The 18,400-nt window shown below is 40.5% G+C and overlaps 1 protein-coding gene across 5 annotated transcripts in view; it reads left to right on the top strand.

Annotated features, from left to right (window-relative positions):
* Positions 1-18,400, top strand: part of SLC10A7 (solute carrier family 10 member 7) — a 151,577-nt gene that overhangs the window by 48,588 nt on the left and 84,589 nt on the right. For 3 of the 5 annotated variants that reach the window (NM_001031131.2, XM_015276180.4, XM_015276178.4), the window contains exon 5: positions 5,071-5,109. The exons of the other annotated variants lie outside the window; for them this stretch is intronic. In NM_001031131.2, coding sequence (NP_001026302.1) covers positions 5,071-5,109 — 39 coding nt within the window. The remainder of the gene's footprint in view (positions 1-5,070; positions 5,110-18,400) is intronic. 5 annotated transcript variants of the gene reach the window in all.

Below are 18,400 nucleotides of genomic sequence, written 5' to 3'. Positions count from 1 at the left end.
AGAGAAGAGGACACCTGATTCAATTTAGTGCTCAAAATCACGAACTTGAATATATATATTTTTTCCCATCTGAGCTCAGATGAATAGTTATGAACAGCAGCGCAGATTAAACCTTATTAGGTATATTTATATTCTGTTTGCAGTAACAGTGCTGTGGCAAATACCTTTCTACAGAGCTGTAACATCTTATTAATGGGAACAGCAGTTAAGACGTGAACTGCAGTAACACTCACATGAGATTTTATTTTTAAATAGGAGATTGAAGGAGTTGTTTAAAGGGACTCTGCCGTCTCATTCAAGCTACTTCAGACGTCCTGCCTTCTTCCTCCACCTTCTCGAACTACACTGATCTCTTTGGGTAGATACAATTTCCTTTTCTGTCCTGTTTGCTCAAATAATTTCCTGTGACTGTCTTCAGCCTTTTTTTTCCCCTATTGTTTTACTCTACCAAATACGAAGGCACGGGTCTATTAAATTTGGCACTAATAACATGGGCACTATGTTATACTAACACATCACATTTTCTGCCGTCTCCTTTGTAATCCTGCAGTAGTATTATTCAAGTTCTTCACTTTTTCTCCAAATTTTTTTCTACTCTTGTGGTTTTGTTGGGTTTTTTTTTTTTGCTCTCCTTCATTGTGCCATTCATGTTGAATAAGATATTTAGCCCTTTTAGTGCGTGGCTGAAAATAAGGCTTTAGCTGGAGGTAATTGCTGACCTACATGGAGCAGCACTGTACGATGGCCAGGATACTTCCTACAGAGATATTTTGATGCTTTTTAGTTTTGTTACTTTGCATCTGCAGCCTTGGCCCTGAAGTGACCTCTCCATTGAGAGAGGACGGTTTGGGGCTATGCTGGTCCTAGCGTGTGTGGTACGTGCTCTGGGGTGCCTGGGCACTGCCTTGGGGTAAGCACAGTTGGGAAGGTTAACTCCCCAAAGGCTGTCAAATGACACTCAGGACTCAAACAGTTCAAACGTATTTGTGTGTGTATTCAGTTAAAAAAAAAAAAAGTTGTGGTTGGGTTGTGTGTAACCATTTCATTGGAATCTTGACGAGAATGGTAAAATGTCATTGTTTTTTGTCCCAGGCGTTCCTAATGTTACCAATATATCTTTTCCGTTATTAGGAAAAGATGCCTACTCTAATCAAGTGCAGGTCAGCTTGATACCAAAATAAAATGAAATGGAACAGTGTTTAGAAAGTATTCTGTATTTAATTCTGTCAAAACCTTGGTGTACTTGTTTGATTTGCTGCTGTGTCACACGTGCTTGAATGCTGCATGTGCTTGCTGTGGCATTTGGGTACCCACCTGTGGGGAATTGTTCAGGCTCTTGGTTACGGCTCTGCTTTTTCCTTAAGTCTGTTTTTTCACTAACCTTTGTAGCTGTGAGGACTGTCTTGTCTCTCAGTGTTAAAAACCTTAGTGTTTCTCTGTACATGTATTTCAGGATGTGGTAGGGAGACGAAGGGGTGAAGCTTTGCGCTACAGTCAGGTATGGGAAGAAGAAAGTTTCTGCCAAGTAGTGTTAATAGGTTTCCTTCAGAGGTAGGCTAGTTCCTTGAAATGTGAGCCAGTGGGAGAATTCCCTCCAGCCTAGTGCCATACTGTTGGCTGAAATTGTGCCTGTTTAATGTTGGGTGAATGTGGTGTTTAGTGAAGCTGGGGCTTACTACTTTTAAACATTCTTCTGTACCAGTCCTGTTAAGGGTGCTGACGGTGACTTTCAATCTCTGTGGTTTCCGAGTTGGTGTGAGCTTGAATAACTGGCCTGATGATTACCAGGCTTTTGAACGTGATCTGATCTTGCGTTTCAATTCTATCGCTAGTGAGTTTACCTTTTGAAAGGATCTTACCTTGGATTTTATACGTAACTCATTAGTGGTGTGTGCAGTGTACAGTTTGTAAACAGATGCGGATCTGAACTTGGAATATTATAAGGGCATCTAAATGCTTTTGTGTCTTATTGTCTCATTTGAGCTGACTGCTGTCTGGTATCTGTTACGGCACAGAAGGAGCAAGTATTAAAAAGGGTAAGAAGTTGTATAGTAATCGTGACTAATAAATGTTTTGAATAGAAAATGAAGAGACTCTGTATCACATATCAGCACTGATGTTTGTTTGTATCGTGCCTCTAAGGATCTCAGAGTGCTTTTTAAGCAGTGAATTAATTTTGACAATGCCCTGTGAGGTATGTAGGCAATATTATCCCTATTGATAGAAAGGAGTTGGAAGCACAAGTGTTTAAATTCTACAAGGTCGTGCTGCTTGGTACGTTTAATTACAAATTGGAGCAGTGATTCAGTTTACTAGCAGTTTGTTTAATGCTAAGCCAGAAGTAGCAAATATGAACCCTAGGTTTGTGGGTGTGAGAAAAATCTACTTCTGAGTTTATTCTGCAAGAAAAAAGGTTTCTGAAGAGAACTGCAAATATAGTAGCTGGCATATGCAAGTCCTCACTCCCTGAGGCGAGTCATCTGAATATAACTTCATTTGTGCTCTTACTGATTTTTTTTTTTTCCCTTCCATTTGCCTATAATGAGTGTTTAATCATTGGTCATGGACAATTCCTGACACTTTGGAGAAAGGAATTAAAAATTGCTAACTAATTACCCCTGGGCCAGTCACGAATTATGACTTCTGCCCATGACTGGCTGTAATACTCGAAGCATTGACTGTGCCTAAGATTGTTGCCTCAGTACCTGTGATATGCTTGAGAGAAACGAGAGAAATCTTGCTGGTGAGCCAGGTAGGAATTAAAGAAGTTCAGTTATGATGGAAGTAGATACTACTGGAACCATCCAGTGCCTCTTTACCATCTTTCCAGGCACAATTTCATCTGGAATTAAAGCGTAGTTTAAGTGTGTGAGGGGGGTCAAATGAATAAAAATCATGTCTATGGATGGCCCTCAAAGCTGGACTGGCAGCCAGTGGTGTGGCTAGGGCCAGATGCGGGAGGTCTCTCTGGGCATATTGGTTCTTGCCATCGGCTGTCCCGTTCTTTATGGATTGCCAAATATGCAGCCAAAAGGTTCAGGGCTGTCCCGGTTACACCTCTTGCATCAGGGGATACGGACTGGCAGGCTCACCTGTGCTGTTGGCAGAGCCTGGCCCCAGTCCAGCTTCTTACATGGCTGGGCGTTTCTGAGATGCAGGTCAAGGCTTTAGTATGTTAGAGAGGAAGGACTGCTTTCCTGGGTGTCCGTCCACGTTACATAGACGTCTCCAGATGTCTTGCCAGAGGGTGACTGATGCAGCTCTTTGTGGTCAGCAGCAAGGTAGCTGGCGCTCCCTGTGCTCACGTGGAGGCGGGGACTGGTGCGTTTCCTCCCAGCCTTCTGCTGCGGACCTGGAGCCCAGATGCTCCTCTTTCAGATCCAGCAGTTGATTTTACATAGCTTTATACAGCTGGGTTTTATCAGACTGGAACTGTTTGTTTTTAATCATAGCCCTCTTGCAGTTCCTATTATCAGTATATTACCAAAGACGTTTGAGGTACTGAAAACGATCCCATGCAATGGGGTCATGTGCATCATGTAACACGTCTCTCTTGCCACATGAAAATATCAGCTGTGCAGCTTCAAATGCGAGGTGATACTCCGGATTTAATTCACACTTGTTGAAGAACTGTTTTAAGTAATACTCTTGCTTTCAGCTATGATCTCTGGCAAGAGAAGCTCTTTGGACCTGTGCCTCTTTTTTACGTTCAAAAAAAGGAATGCTGATGAGGAAAAGGTGTTAAAATATGTTAGCATAGTTTACAACTGTCAACTTTAATGTTTTATTTAGCTGGATCTATTCAGATGCTCCCTCTGCAACACGAAGTGCCATATGCCATTGTCCCTGTTAGTAAGCAAGTCAGCAAAGGTTTCCCAGGCTGCATTTGTTTTTGTATTTGGGCCACTGAGGAGCTGCGGTCCAGTGCCATCTTTTATTGATAGGGCCAGCAGAGGAGGAATCTAATGAAATTATCAAAGCTTTGAATTAATTATGAACTTGAATAAGAAAGCTTAGCTCTCTAGAGCCAAGGATCTCATTACCCATTCATTTTCATTGCATCCTCTTATGGAGCAGAAGGCAGGTTCAGCTACAGCTCCTACCCTGAATTTGGACTTTATTCAAACTTGCTAAACTCACTAGCATCCACTTGTTATTAATCTGTGTCTGAAAACGTCCAGGCTGATTAATTTGACTCTGCTCTAAGTCGTCATGTAAACGGTAGATTTCCCTCCTCCCTTGCCTCTTACCTTTGCTGTGTGGCTTTTCATCATCAGACTGGCTGCCATACAAGAGTTTGTTCTTTCTTGGTAATTGGGGGAAGCTTTTCAAGACTCAACTTTTAACTTCCTGGAATTTTTTGAGTTAATGTTAAGAAATAATACTGCTACCTCACATTTCCTGGATCTTTAGGTAAGCACAAAGGCTTCAAAAGTCATTCTCAAAATTGCTGATTTTCATTACGTAGGCTACGGAGTAAAAAGTAATGGTTTGATATTTTGGCCTCAGAGGTATGGGGAGGTTGTGGTTTTGTTGTTTCTTTTGGTTTTTTTTCGCTTTTGTTGCTCCTATTTGGAAATTGGTGGTCGAACTAAACTATAGAAACGTCTGTCAATACGTATTATGGTGAGCAATTACCTAATTAATTTTCTATTTTAAACCTGTTAAAAGTCTATGAAAGTCTTAAGTTAAATCAGATTATATTTATTTTAATTAGTAAGACAGTATGCAAAAATATTCCAGGCAAATAATGCCAAATCAGTGAGACTAATCTTCTGTGTGGCATCCTTAGTTCTTTTAGATATTCCACATAAGTTTACCAGCAAAGATTTCTTTTTCTCCTCCTGCTTTTGTCCATCAAAGCACATTTTTATGTATGCATGGACTTGGAACCTATCGGTCTTTATTAGTTATGGGCCGTTGGCAAATTGTAAGCGGTGGCTACCTACTTAATGGTCTTTGTGTACTTGCTTGTTTGGAGAATCAAACAGCTGATTGAGAGGGCAAAAACATTGTATTCCTGCACTACAGTTATTTTACCATTGGTGATATTTTTTTTTCTCTCTTCAGGCTGCTGCTATATTTAATTCTGCTTTTGGAAGCTTTTTGGTAAGTAATGAAGTATTTATAAATGCTTGAATGATCTTATTTCTAACTAATGTCGTTGATGTGTTTGTATTGTTAACGTGAGCAGTGATGGAACTGTGTGCTTCGTGTAGGAAAAATGGGAATAATTCAATTTAGTTCACCATGTTACTAAATACAGATACTACAATTTCTTTTGTTTTTGTTGAACTCTTGAGGAAAGTAGCGAATAAATTGTCTCTAATCATGGTAAATTAATAATGTGTAAACACATCTTAATTTTCTGCTTAATGCGTTAACTGAATCTATTGTTATGCAGATGTTTCAAACGTGGGTGTCAATATATTGATTTTTCTAATAAGGCCCATCAAATACTCATTATTTTCTATCAAGAGGCCATGGATTTTGAAAAGAAAACATGACCCAGCTGATCAGAAAGTAGATGCTAATTTACTCGGTGACATGTCATTTGTTTAGCATATTTCACTGTCAGTGAAGCCACTCTGTGTCTCTGAGGAGCACACTAAAATAGCTAGATATGGGAAAGCAATCAGTCAGTCCCACTGGAAACGCAATTGGTTCTGTACAAAGCTAAGGCAGGATTTGTGGGCGCGATGGTCTGCCAGGATTCAGGCAGCACTGTAAAGAGCACTATGTAGGCATATTTATGTAGAAAGGAAGAAGAGATTTCTTTTATTGATACATTGTTTAGGAGACATTAATGAATAGCAAATAGAAATTATTTTATGTGTAGACGAGGTATTATAGCTGCTTGATTTATTTGGGCAGCTAATGCTTGAATTTGTTCTTTTTCCTAACTCTTGCGCCATGTTTAAAGTGAGTGTTTGCATTTCCAATTTTCTGTTCCCAGAAAGAGGGTTCAGTTCAAATTAGGAAATGAAAATCAGAATTTCGGGAACAAAATAACTCGCTTTATGCGTATTTTTATGATGGAAAGCTGGAGTTAAAGAGTTCAGATGTGTAAAGATATGCTGCCAGCAGAAGAAGTTGCGCTCCAAGCTGCTGGGTTTTTGGTGGTGGGTGAGGGGTGGGTTGGCAGTTCCCAAATAATTGTTTTTCCTATCATGTCTTCCTCTAATGAGAAGAAAGTGCTGTCTGCCTCAAATTGCGGAGTCCTGGTGTTTCAAGTCTTTGTGCATGCCTGGCATCTTCCCTAGTGGCTTGGCACGAGTTCCAGTTTCTTTGCTGTCCCTGGGCTTCAGTTCAGGAGGTTTCCTAGAATACCCAAAGGCATCGATTCAGCTGTCATTAGGAGAATGGCTTTTGACTTCAAATAAGAATTTAGGCCTCAGAGCATCTGACTGTGATGCTGGATCTCAGTGCAGCAACATATAGATATTTTAATTTCTAGAAATTCTGTTTGTAACTCTTTGAAGAGAGGCGCCTTAAAGAAGCCAGGCTAGTCGATGTGTTCATGTAATATCCTGATTTTGAGCTTAGTTCTGTGGCCTGATCGCTGGGAAGTTCTTTATCTCTGTATAATACAGATCTTTCACAGTTTACTCACTTCAGATTTTGTATGTACGTGTGGTAAACTTCCTTCAAAATATTCCCTGGAAAGGCTTTTGCAAAAGCATTAAAGATTAGCCAAAATCAAGCCTCAGTACCAGCTAACTTTTTTGATTGCTCATCTTCAAATAATGTTAAATAATGTTAAGGAGAGTGACCACTACTAAGTCACAAATATGTACATCTAGGTAGTTACTGAAGCGTCCTAATTTGAAATTACAATTATGTAGGGGAGGTGTGTGTATGCATATATATACACACATATATGTGTATATATATGTGTATATATAGAACAGAAAACAAATCACTTAATGCTTTGATTTGACAAACTTTTCCAGTTCAGATATTGATAGGATGGAACTTGTGACTGAAAATACAGCAGTGCTAGTAGGACTGTTACAAGAAGCCAGAGCTGTTCACCAATTTCACAGCACTGCAGTCTACTTGGCCTTTAATTGAGTGGCTCCTGAATGTCACCAGGTGTAATTAATTACTTTTGGTAAGCATGAACCACCTGAGATGCATTGAATGTGTAACTATTTGTCTGAAGTAAAAACTCTCGTGTCAATTATGAAGGTAAGTGGTCTGTTTCTGAGAAGACGGTGGAAGTTCGTGGTAGTATTTCTTTGGAAATCCCTCTGTTGATATCAGTGCCTATCTTATGGGATTGACTACAGGGAGAGATCCTTTCTCATACATCTTTGCTTCATAATGCCTGTCAATTGCCTTTGCTTTGCACATATTATGTGCCCAGATAGCTGCATTTCAATTTCTTTCTGACCATAACCACAGGTCCTAGAGATGGTTTTGAAGTACCTGACCACTAGCAAGATTACTTTTTTTTTCTGTCCTTTGTTACTCTGGCTGCCTGTTGTAGCACCTTGGCGGATGACTTGCATGTAGCTCTAAGAAAGTCAGGAGGATGGTGTTGTTTTTCTGTCCTTAGACTCTACCCTGTAGGGCCAGAGGCATGGTATGGTGGTGTAAAGCAAGCCAATTTAAAAGGGCTGGAAGATGGACTGTGCTTTCTTTTGAACTAGTAAATGGTCCTTGAGAAGTGAAATTAAATGGTGAATCAAAATGTCTGCAGGAAAAGTCTGAGCTTAATGTGATACCAAGGAGTGCTTAGGTGGATGTAGAAGAATATGTTGTGGTATGCAAGATGTTGAACTGCCAGGCGTGTCTTGATGGGCAGAAATTGTCTCAGATTAAGTAGCTGGAGATGTTATCACTGTTAAGGAGATTTGCAATGGAAAGTACCGAACTGCAGCACAGAAATTCCGGTTGAACTCCTCTGAAACCTCCTTTCCTGTAAATATGCAGGCAAAAAATGCATGGGATGATATTGCACATATTTACATTTTGTTTAATAATGTCCCAGGTCTAATTAAAACACAGTATTTTAAAGAACTAATTGTTAAAGAGAAGTGTTTTTATGTCGCTGGGTTGGTAATAACTAACGATAGATGAATTCAATTTACATAAATTTCAGCCAAGAGAATATTTAAAATCATACCACAGAGGATTGCTTGGAGTTGGGTAGTTAATATCATTATCTCCTCCCTTCGCTTAAGCAGTTTGGTTTACAATAATTGTGGAACTTAATAAGTGATTTCAGTTTCTCCTCTTAATGAGATTTTAATAAAATCGGATAGCAGTTGACTAATACTGGGTGATTGGTTGGTTATCAGTAAGGCTGCTACTGTAGATGTAGAGCATGCAAATGCATGGCAGGATCTGCTGAGTTGAAAAGCACTGAGGAAGCTGCTTCCACTTGCAAGAGAGGGTACTTTTGTCCCTAAAGATTAAAGAAATTGACTGAAACGTTAAGTATGGGTCTGCCAAGAATCTTAACATCGTATGCAGTGCTGTGCTTCTGAACTGTAACACAATGGAAAGCATAGCAATGATAGCAGAGCTGTAAGATCCCAGTCTGTAGCGAGTGAGGATTTGCTCAAACTTGACAGCAGTGGATGCAGAAATAAGAGAAAGAAGCTGCTTTTTTTTGGAAGGCCTCAGGCATGCACAAATCTCCAGAGATGCCCTCACCTCCACTGCCGACCCTTAAATGAGGTCTGGGAGGGGGTGGATCCTGGCTCCACCCCTTCTGGTCACTCAGGTGCATTGCATGCAGCTGAGCTGCCCTGGGTTGGCCCTGCCTTCCCACCAGGTGCTCAATCACTGGTTCAAGCTGTGACTCCGCATTTCCTCTACAGTGAGCATTTCTGTTCTGCTTATCAGAGTTGTGCTGCAATAGAAAAATGATGCTTGTTAAAGTCCAGAGCACAGACAAATGCTGGAAAACATTCTGTGCTGGTGACCGTGTCACTCCGCTGATGTGGATTTTTCAGCTTTTTTGGCTTCAGCAAGGTAAAGTCTTTCTAAGAAGCTGCTCTTGCGTTGAAGTGGGGATGTGTGCTCAGTTTGTTTCCAGTTGCAGTATAATGCCGTATATGTGGAAGAAAGAGAGGGCTGAAAACCTTGAGGATGTCCTCACAAAATGCTCTGTGATGCTAGAAACAGTGCTGTCTTACCTCTTACTACCTCTCATTAATCTGCTTTGCGCTTGAGGCGGTGGTTTGGGAAGTCATAACAGTATTCATTTTGTGATGTGAGTGAATGTTCTCAATTCTTTGGGACCTTGGGGTTATAAACAGCATGTATGAAAGGAACAGCCATCAGCTTCACCTTAAATGAAGAATTGTAACCAAAATCTGAAGGTCTGTAGTGGTAAGAAATCAAGTGGAGGAGAGAGAATTCAGAGGGCTGTACTCTGGTAACTATTGTGCTCCTGAAAGGAAAAAAGCAAAGGGCACCTGAGAATGCAAGTGCTCGTTGAGATGACTTAGAATGCTGCAGTAGATTAGCTTTGCTTTCTGTATTGAAACCTGCGTAATGACGTGAGGTCAGCATCCAGCATATGTAAGTTAGCCTGAAGGAAGGAACCCATTCAAGGTGTGCATCATTTCATTAATCTTCTTTGTCCAAGTTAGGTATGTGTGCATATAAAGCTTTGTTGTTTTATCTGATGCCTTTCTAAGGTGATGTTGCTGGTTCATATTGTTCAAAAAACTTTAATGCTTCACTTTTGGAGCAACCACTTGGCTAATCAAAACAAGGCTACTGTTTTTATTTACGTTATCTTCCAAATGAAAACTAAATCAAAAAGGGAGTGTGGAAGTTGGCTTCTCACACATACACAAAGCCCAGTCAGTTAATGAAAATGTATGGCATTCTTATCTACTCTGTTTTAGCAGGCATAATGATTTACACAGCCTGACAGCACTAGTGCAGCAAGTAAATGCATTAGTCAGAGTGTCCATTTTTCTTGCAAATTTGTGACACAGATTTAATTATGGGAATGACCAGCAACTTACAAATCTAATTTTGGTAGGCTGAGCCAACTTTTTTTATTTTAATAACAATGGATTTTTTAGCAATGATTTCATTACTATTTAAAGAAATCCACTCATATGGAAATAACCAATTGGCTGAATTTATTTGCTTTATTTTACATTTATGGATGTTGAATGTTTTGGTTTGGTTTTGTTGTTGATTCGGTGTTTTCTTTGTTATTTCTGGGATGAATAACCTTCTCTATCTGAATCATTTCTATCAAATTACAAGTATTTTCTAAAATTAGGCCAACAGATGCCCATTTGTTCCCTTCTAATTGTGTCTTTGCGACATGAAAAGGGGCAGAACAGTATCCTGAGATTCCCTTTTTACTGCATTAGTCATTTACAAGAAAAACTTTCTGAGAAAGCCTGTTCACAACAGGTGCTGAATTCTGAATTTGGTCATGTTAAATTTCAAAGCAGAGCTGCCTTATGCCACTGCCCTCCTTGCAGTTGTCTCCTTTTCCTCTCTGAAGCAGTGCGGTGATGCTGCTAGGCTCTGAATTTGTTTCAGGTCGTTTTCACAAATCCTGAGCAAGTTCTACCAGTTAATCAGCCACTTGGGAAGCCACCTCTTCCTTGAAGGATGGGTTTTTACTTGAGTGGAAGGAGGTGGCAGACCCCAGCTGCAGTGAGTCTTTAGGCTAGGTATTCTGTACCAGACAGGAAGAGTTGGGAATTCAAATTGTCCTGGGAGTCACTTATATTGCCTTACTACAGCTTCCTTTATTTTGTGGCTGCTGCTCAGATTCCTTACTGTTATTTAACATCCTTGTTTTGATTTCTGCTAGCTCGATCCAAAATCCAGGTGTAAGTTTAGACATCATCAGCTATTTTCAGACCTTCCAAGCAGCATTTTAAGTGTATAGGCCTCCACTCTTATCGGTTGTTTGTGCTTTCACTGTATAGCACGCTTAGTTTTATACTTATGCTTGAGTTAGCGTGTACTATTTATGGGATAAGCAATACAGAGTAATAAAGCTTGCTGTTATAGAGACCTGTGAACCTGCTAGTGTGGGCTGGGGAAAAGAGTCCTTGATGCACATACTTAATGCCAGGGCTGGCTGGCCAAGGGCACCGATCCCTGTGTGCTCTGGCAGAATGGGAGCAGTTGGGAACAGGCACCGAATTGTTTACAAAGAAAAAGTCTGCTTTTCTATGAGCAGTGCTGGACTCCTTTAAAATAGAAAGGAATGAGTATAGAGTTATGATGTTCAGAAGGTTTAGAATAAGCAAATGCGATCCTGCTGCCAAGGGACTGAGAGAAACCATGGAGGGAGAATAACTGGAAATCAGAGTATTAATGCCTAGGTGATGTGTGGTCATGTTTGGATCTATCTGAAAAGACCACTGAAGTCAGTAGGGATTTGCACAGCTGGCTGGCACAGACTGTCTGAGAACCAGTTCCCAGATAGCAGCCTTGCTTTTAGTTGTCTTTGTTAAGTCTTGAAGAGGAGCAGATATCAGTGACCAAGAGGAATGAGAATTATGCTATTGAGCGTTCAGAAAAGAGTATCCTTTAGAAGACCAATGATCAGTCCCTGTATTTTTCATCTGCCTAGAGGAAAGCACGTTGAAATCTACGTGGTAAGAAAAAAATGAATCTATTAGCTGTCAACTGTTTATAAATGGTGTGGGCTGTAGCTGGTCTTACTGCTTTCTTAGTTTTCCCAGTTAGGTTTTGGTACTGAATATTTAATTAATTTATCTCCCTTGGTCTTACAGGTCTCAAGCAGACAGTTTTTTCCCCCCCCAGAAAATTATTTAAAGGTAGCAAGAAAAAGAGCATTAAATGCATCTCTCAGTATTCTGTTTGCAGCCCAAGGTAATTAACCACTGTCACTTGAAAGATAAACATATTTGTGCATTCTGCTTTTTCCACTTCCTCACAATTCCTAACAGTAGGCAGGATTTTTTTTCATGCACCTACACTTTTGATCAGGCATCACCATCTAGTGCTCTTGCTTGGCGTGGTAATTTGTGAGTATTTTTGAGACAGTGCAATGATTGCCCTGCCTCCTCCCCACCATCTTTGCCAGTTGTGTAGCTAAGTAGGCTTTCAGGGAAAGACACATTCTCAGAATATTTGTGTAAGAGCAGTTCCTGAGTTAGTAAAGAAGCAGTAAAAGTGGAAGTTGCTGGAGAAATTTCAGAGGCAGACCTCAGTGTGTTTGTTGTAAATCAGAAAGATAGCATGAGAGTTGGAGCTGCTTTATTCTTCCAGTCCAATTGTCATTTATGAATTACAAAGTAGAGAGCGTGAGGTTTCAGGAGCTGAAACCGGGCATTCAAAGTACCTTAAATTTCATGATCTGGTTTATTTCTTCTGATCACATAGTACATGGAAACTGGAGATGAAAGTGCCCTCCTGACTGACTATGGTGTGCTCCTCTGTCTTGTTAATGGAAGTTGAATACTGAAAACATAAAAAGCTTCATTCCATTTTAAATGAATGCTAATGAGTAACAGTCATGAGAATACGTATCTTTGGTAACTATCATTTGGGGAACATCTGGAGGAGGAAGTGTAGTGTGTTTAATATTGTTATATCATCAGCCAATTTGTTGGGTTAGTATGTAAATTGCATCTGTGCCTATACACAGTTTTAGTATAAAATCAGTTTGTTGTCTAACATTACTTCTGTCATAATTTGTGGAATCAACCATTGCCATCTTCAGGGTAAAAGAAAACAAACAGCAGCGTTTTAATAAAAGAATATTGTTGGTTTTTTTCTGGTTCTGCTCACTTTTCCTTAATGGCCAGGATTCAAAGCTGTTGCACTGGGATGGAACTTGTGTGGATCATAATGCTGGAAAGGTCCTGATACTGCTTGCAATATTTTGTCTTCCCTTTTGTAAGGGTTCCTTGTCTGTCTCCTCCAAGACAAAGAAAATAAAACTTTCAGGAAGAAATATCAGCAGTTCTGTTAGGAATTATGACGAAGGTGTTCAGCTTTCAGTCAAGTCGGTGTCATGGGACTGACTAGTGTTTGTGTCATGGGGCAATGCCATTCAGTATCGCATATTCAAAACTAGTTTAAAAAATGATTGTGTTGATAGGTTGCCTTATGAGGCTTCCAACAAGTATGTGGTGGTCTGTTTGCGTGCTTTGTTTAATAAGGTGAAAATTTACACTAAAAGATTTTGAACAGTTTAGTTGTAAAACAGGATGTGAAATTCTTGCATATGGTTGGTTGCGTTTTTGGCAACTGGATATTTGACTTTATTGGCCCTTTGCTTTAGGTTGGTGCACAGGGGAGAAAGTGAGAAGGGCAGCTGCATGGAGGGCAATTAATTGTTTCTTATTTTTGCCCTTTCTATAGCATCTTTCTGTACTAAAGATGCAAAAGCCCCGTTCCTCTAGGACTGTGCTTGTTCACAAGCATGTAATCATTTGGCCTGATTTAAGGGTAAGTGTTCCCTGCAGAAAGATCTGGAAATGCACAAAATATGTAATTTTCCCCTCCCTTTTAAAAAATTCATTAAAAGGAAATGAGAATCTCTTTAGAATCTGCTGTTAATGTTTTCCCCAAAAGTTTTAGCTTTTGGTTGAAAAGGAGGTGCGATCCTTCTTCCATACTGCAGCTTTTAGTCTCTTGCACAAGCAAAGAGTGAGTTGGGGTTGCAGGGAGGTAGAGAGAAATGACCCCTTAATGTGGGGCAGAAGCATTTAAATACTTGTCTTTTGCTAATCCATCAGCACTTTGAACCGATGGCACCTCATGTGGAGGAAGTGTTTCTTGCATTTGTTTTTTTTTCTAAAATAGTCTGATATTTTGGAGAGTCACCTACACTGGAATGCAGTCATCAGTAATGGAGCATGGAGCTCTTTCTCAGTGTTCTCCAAATATGTGTTCAGCAGCTAGCGAGAGCTGAATCCTAGATAGCAGTATGCATGTTTCATGACATCCACTTACAAAGAGCAATACTAGTGCTGGATCGTTGTACGTGCACCTTCTTTTACCTTAAGTTGAGCCTTTGGGGGGAGGAAAAAATTCCCGAACACATTTATTTATTAAACCTATTGATTTTGACCTAGAACGAGTTAAAGCTCTGCCAGGATTTTAATTTTCTTTTTTCCTATGGTGGTTCTTTGTTTGACCAAGCAGTGTCTGTTCAAAGCTCAGCAGTTCATAGGTTGGCAGTCCTCAGTCTCTTGGAGTACAAACAAGTACAAACATTGGTGGTCAGGTCAATAGCTTTCATGAAGCCTTTAAGCAAGGAAGGCATGGTTATCATAAAACCTGGAGCTTCTCTTGGAAATATGTTATTTTCTGTTGCGGACCTTTTTGAAATCAGTTTAGGGAAACCATTGTGACCCTTCAGTATGAGACAGTAATAGTTCATGATTTCTTTTTTGTAGGGCTGTGCTTGTGTTGTTGGGAAGCTCCTTTTAACTACTATTTCTCCTGAAGCTCTTTCAAACTATCGGAACAACCTATAGCTTCTGTTCTTGATAGTACATATTCGGGAATGCCAGCTATTGTGAAGAAAGGAGAAGAATAGCTTAATTAAGTCTGTCATTATCTGTCATCTTTTAACATTGTTTTGTTGATAGAACAAATTTTTCATTTTGAATTTTTTAATAAAAGTACGTGCTGTCCTGCAGATTCATTCTCCACCCCTTCTGAGACTCGGGCTTGCTCATAGGGTGTATCATCCTCCACGGGATGTGATGCGAGCAGATCTGCCTCCTTTCTATGTTCTATCATCCTCACGCCTCCTCTTTTATTCCAGTTCTCCATCCTACCCACCCTCTGGTTGCTTTCCTGTAATCATAGAATCACAGAATGGCCTGGGTTGAAAAGGACCACAATGATCATTGAGTTTCAACTGCCCATTGTGTGCAGGGTCGCCAACCACCAGACCAGGCTGCCCAGAGCCACATCCAGCCTGGCCTTGAATGCCTCCAGGAATGGGGCATCCACAAGCCTCCTTGGGCAACCTCTTCCTGTGTGTTACCACCCTCTGTGTAATGAGAAGTAAATTATTCATTTGTTCAAAAGAAACCCCCCTCCCCTCCCCAAAAAAAACTACTCTAAAGTTCCTTTTCTAAAAAGTTTTCTGAAGGTACTTTTTGTGGTTAATTCCAGCATGAGGGCCTGCTGCGAAATGGTTGTGGTGATCTTCCACCAGCAGGCTAGAAAACTATATGAATCTCTGAAAATTCTCTACAAAATAGGATTGTATTGGAAAAAAGAAATGACCAAGAAACCATGGTGTGCAAGCACTGACCAAGTTAGCATTTGAAAAATTGCTTTTTTTTTTACTTTCAGTGTTAATTTTGTTTGTGAAGATGGAATTTTGTATTTGTAAACCATGTTCATGCTATCTTCTATTCCTCAACTGGCATCTTGGAAGCCCAGCAATGAATGCTTTCATTAGATTACCTTTTTTCTGCTGGTATTGAACCTGACTGAGATCACGTGTCTCTGCTTGACTGGAAACCGCTATTTGTGCCCAACGTAAACCCGCTGGATGAATTCTGCCTGTGGTTTCACCCCCTATGCATCCTCTTCATTTCTTTGTGCTATGGTGTGCATCAAGGTGCTGGCCTTGATGCCCGCCTGAGTGGAAAATTCACTGTAACTTCTTCCTCCTGGTGCCTCTAAGGCGTGTGCTGATGCCTTGAAGATGCATGCCTTGTCGTGCCTCTGTGCTTAATTGTGGTGTGGTTAATATCCCCCGTTTTTACTACTGCATGGGGAGTGGCTGTTAACTATTCAAAGGAGACGTATATTACATAGGATTAGATAACATAAATAATGTGAAAGCCATTTTGAAAAAACCTCTACCTTTTAATAAAATGGAATGTCAAATATATGAGCACGTCTTTCAAGAAATGATCAAAAACGTGAAAAGTTTCATATCCTTTTTAAAGTCATCTAATTATCCACCACCATATAATTTTTTGTTAGATGGACAGTACAAAGATGAAAGAAGATTTTAGAGAGAACATCGCACTTCACAGCTGACTGAAGCAGGTGTTAGAAATGCAGATGAAGTGTACTGACTAAAGGCTATATAAATTTGAAGTGAAAATGCCACTGGTCTGCTTGCAGTGCCCTGCACATGTGAAGTTGCAGGTAGTTAAATTATTAATCTTATTGTGTGAAACGGTGCAGCAGTTAGGGAGAAGGTCCTTGTGCGTTTCAGATGGGCTTCTATTTTTTTTCCTGTCCTCTTTTAACAGTACTTGATGAGCAGCTAAGAGAATTTGCTTCGTTGTGTAAGCTTCCCTGCAGGAAGGGAGTATAATAATGCAGCCAGACATGTTTGTAATGGTAGCTTATTTGCCAATCAGTGCTTTACAGGAACCTGCAATACAAGTGTGCCACGGTGGATAAAGATGGTTTCTGTGAGTGAAGGAGGCAATGTTAGTAGTGTACAAATCCACAGCCAGGGGGAAACTTAATTACACGTGATCCTTAAGTGCACTTCTGTGAAAGTGGTGCGAGGTGTTAATGCACAGGCCATTCTTTATGGGACTTCACAGGCTTTGTGTGGACAGCGTGGCCCTATTGGTGCCCTAGTGCTGTGAAGCTGCTTAGTGTTTGGATAGGAGGGCACTGGGAAGGGGATGAGTGTGTTTTCTTCTAGGAACTCAGTGACCTGCTAATAAACTGTACTAGCCTGTGAATTTAATTTTATCGTGTTTTTATCAGGTGCCTGGAGCTAGTAATCTGTCTGTAGGAGGCCCAATTCTCGGGAACTGGAAGTGGACTGAGAGAGAGTATCTCCTAAGGAAAGAGGAGTGGTGCTGAGGCCCTTGCACATCACCTCATAGGGGACAGTCTATTTTCTGCTCGCTCTTGACCTGTCAGGGGAGAAGCAAGAGGCAGGATCCCAGTGTCAGTCAGCCTGAGCAGCATTTGGCTGCCAGGGGAGGCAATAGTGGGGACACAGCAGTCCTCTGTCACCTCGAATGGCTGCGAGAAAAGGGCAGCTTGTGCACGATTTGTTGTTGCTATGCTGTTACTAGACCTGCTAGTTCTACACTTAAGTCTACACTAAAGAATTGATGTATTTTTAAGTAGGCGGCACTGTGTTGTCCACCAGCTCACAGAGTGTGGCAGTTGGGCTGGCAGCAGTTCTGCTCGGGCTGGAGGAACTGCTCTGTTGTCTGTAAATATCCTGTCTGTGGCTGAGGACTTGGTTCTGATGGGTGGAACTGATACCCAAGTGTCTCTCCGATGCCTCATTTTTGGATTGACAGCATCCAATGGGCGAACCAGTCATTTGAAATTTGAAAAGGCTATAAGTGGTTATAAGTGTTTTGTTTATCATCTTTTATTTTTCCATAGGAACAAGGGATAAATCCAAGGTGTTCAGGTCACTTTCACTGTTTTTCATACACCCCTGCCCACAGGCAGCTAGGTTTTGTTTTCTCTCCTGTTTCTGTTAACTGTTGCTCTGAGACATGAATTGTTGTTCCATCAGTGATAGTTGTATCTTTGCGTGAGTTACAGAATTGAGCTCCCTGAAGTGGGTGTGAGATCATATGGAGTCCTCAGAAGGATTGCTTTGCTAATCCAGATAATGCTCTGTAATGAAGCAGCTAGCAAAGTAATGATGCGAACTTTCCTCTAGCCTTGGTTCATGTGGAGCATTTCATTGAATCTTTCTGGTTGTTCTCTTTGAGAAACAGCTTCTATCAATCATGCATTCTTATGTTGCAGTCCAGTTAAAGCAGAGCAAAAGCATACAGCCATTTGTTTTATAGACTGTTGTGTCCCCAGCAAAGAAATCTGATGTAAAGTCATGTAGAAATGTATTTGTTCCTATTCCTTTTCATATTTTGGTAGATAGCTGAAAGACAATCTAGGAGAAACACTACAGTGTAAGCTGTTTGTGGAAATAATAAAAATGTAGTTGTAGCTTCATATTTAGAGTACAGCTTTAGGTGTTTGGGTTGCTCAGTTGGTCGAAGCACAAGTATGGTTTTACTGCTGCTTTTTTTCTTTGTTGTTTTGTTCCCCTTCTAGCTAAAGTGTGGGCTTCCCAGCCTATGTACCCGTGTGTCCTAGCTGCTCTGCATTCCAGTTCCAAAATGTGATCCATGGGTTTATATATTCGAGTCAGGGAACAGAAGTAGGATTTCATCATTGCTTTCTCCATTTGCTTACCCTGAAGCAAAGAGTTAATGGCGCACTGATGCTTCCCTCATTCATAAAGGTCTGTCAAAATGGGATACGTCACTCCAAAGACATTTGGAAAAATAAATTATCAAAGTCCTACTTACATCAAGCTTGGGCATAATTACTGCATCATAAATGCTTACAAAGTATTATGTTGGCTTCTTTTTTTATCTGATCTCAGTTAACTGTTGGAATTAAAATTATTGTGCTAACTCAGACTGCAGCACAGTTCTGGCAGCAGCTGAACTTG

This window comes from Gallus gallus, chromosome 4, assembly GCF_016699485.2.
Source record: "Gallus gallus isolate bGalGal1 chromosome 4, bGalGal1.mat.broiler.GRCg7b, whole genome shotgun sequence".
Lineage (NCBI taxonomy): Eukaryota > Metazoa > Chordata > Aves > Galliformes > Phasianidae > Gallus > Gallus gallus.
Note: the sequence above shows the minus strand (reverse complement) of the source record. Positions and strands in the feature narration are given on the sequence as shown.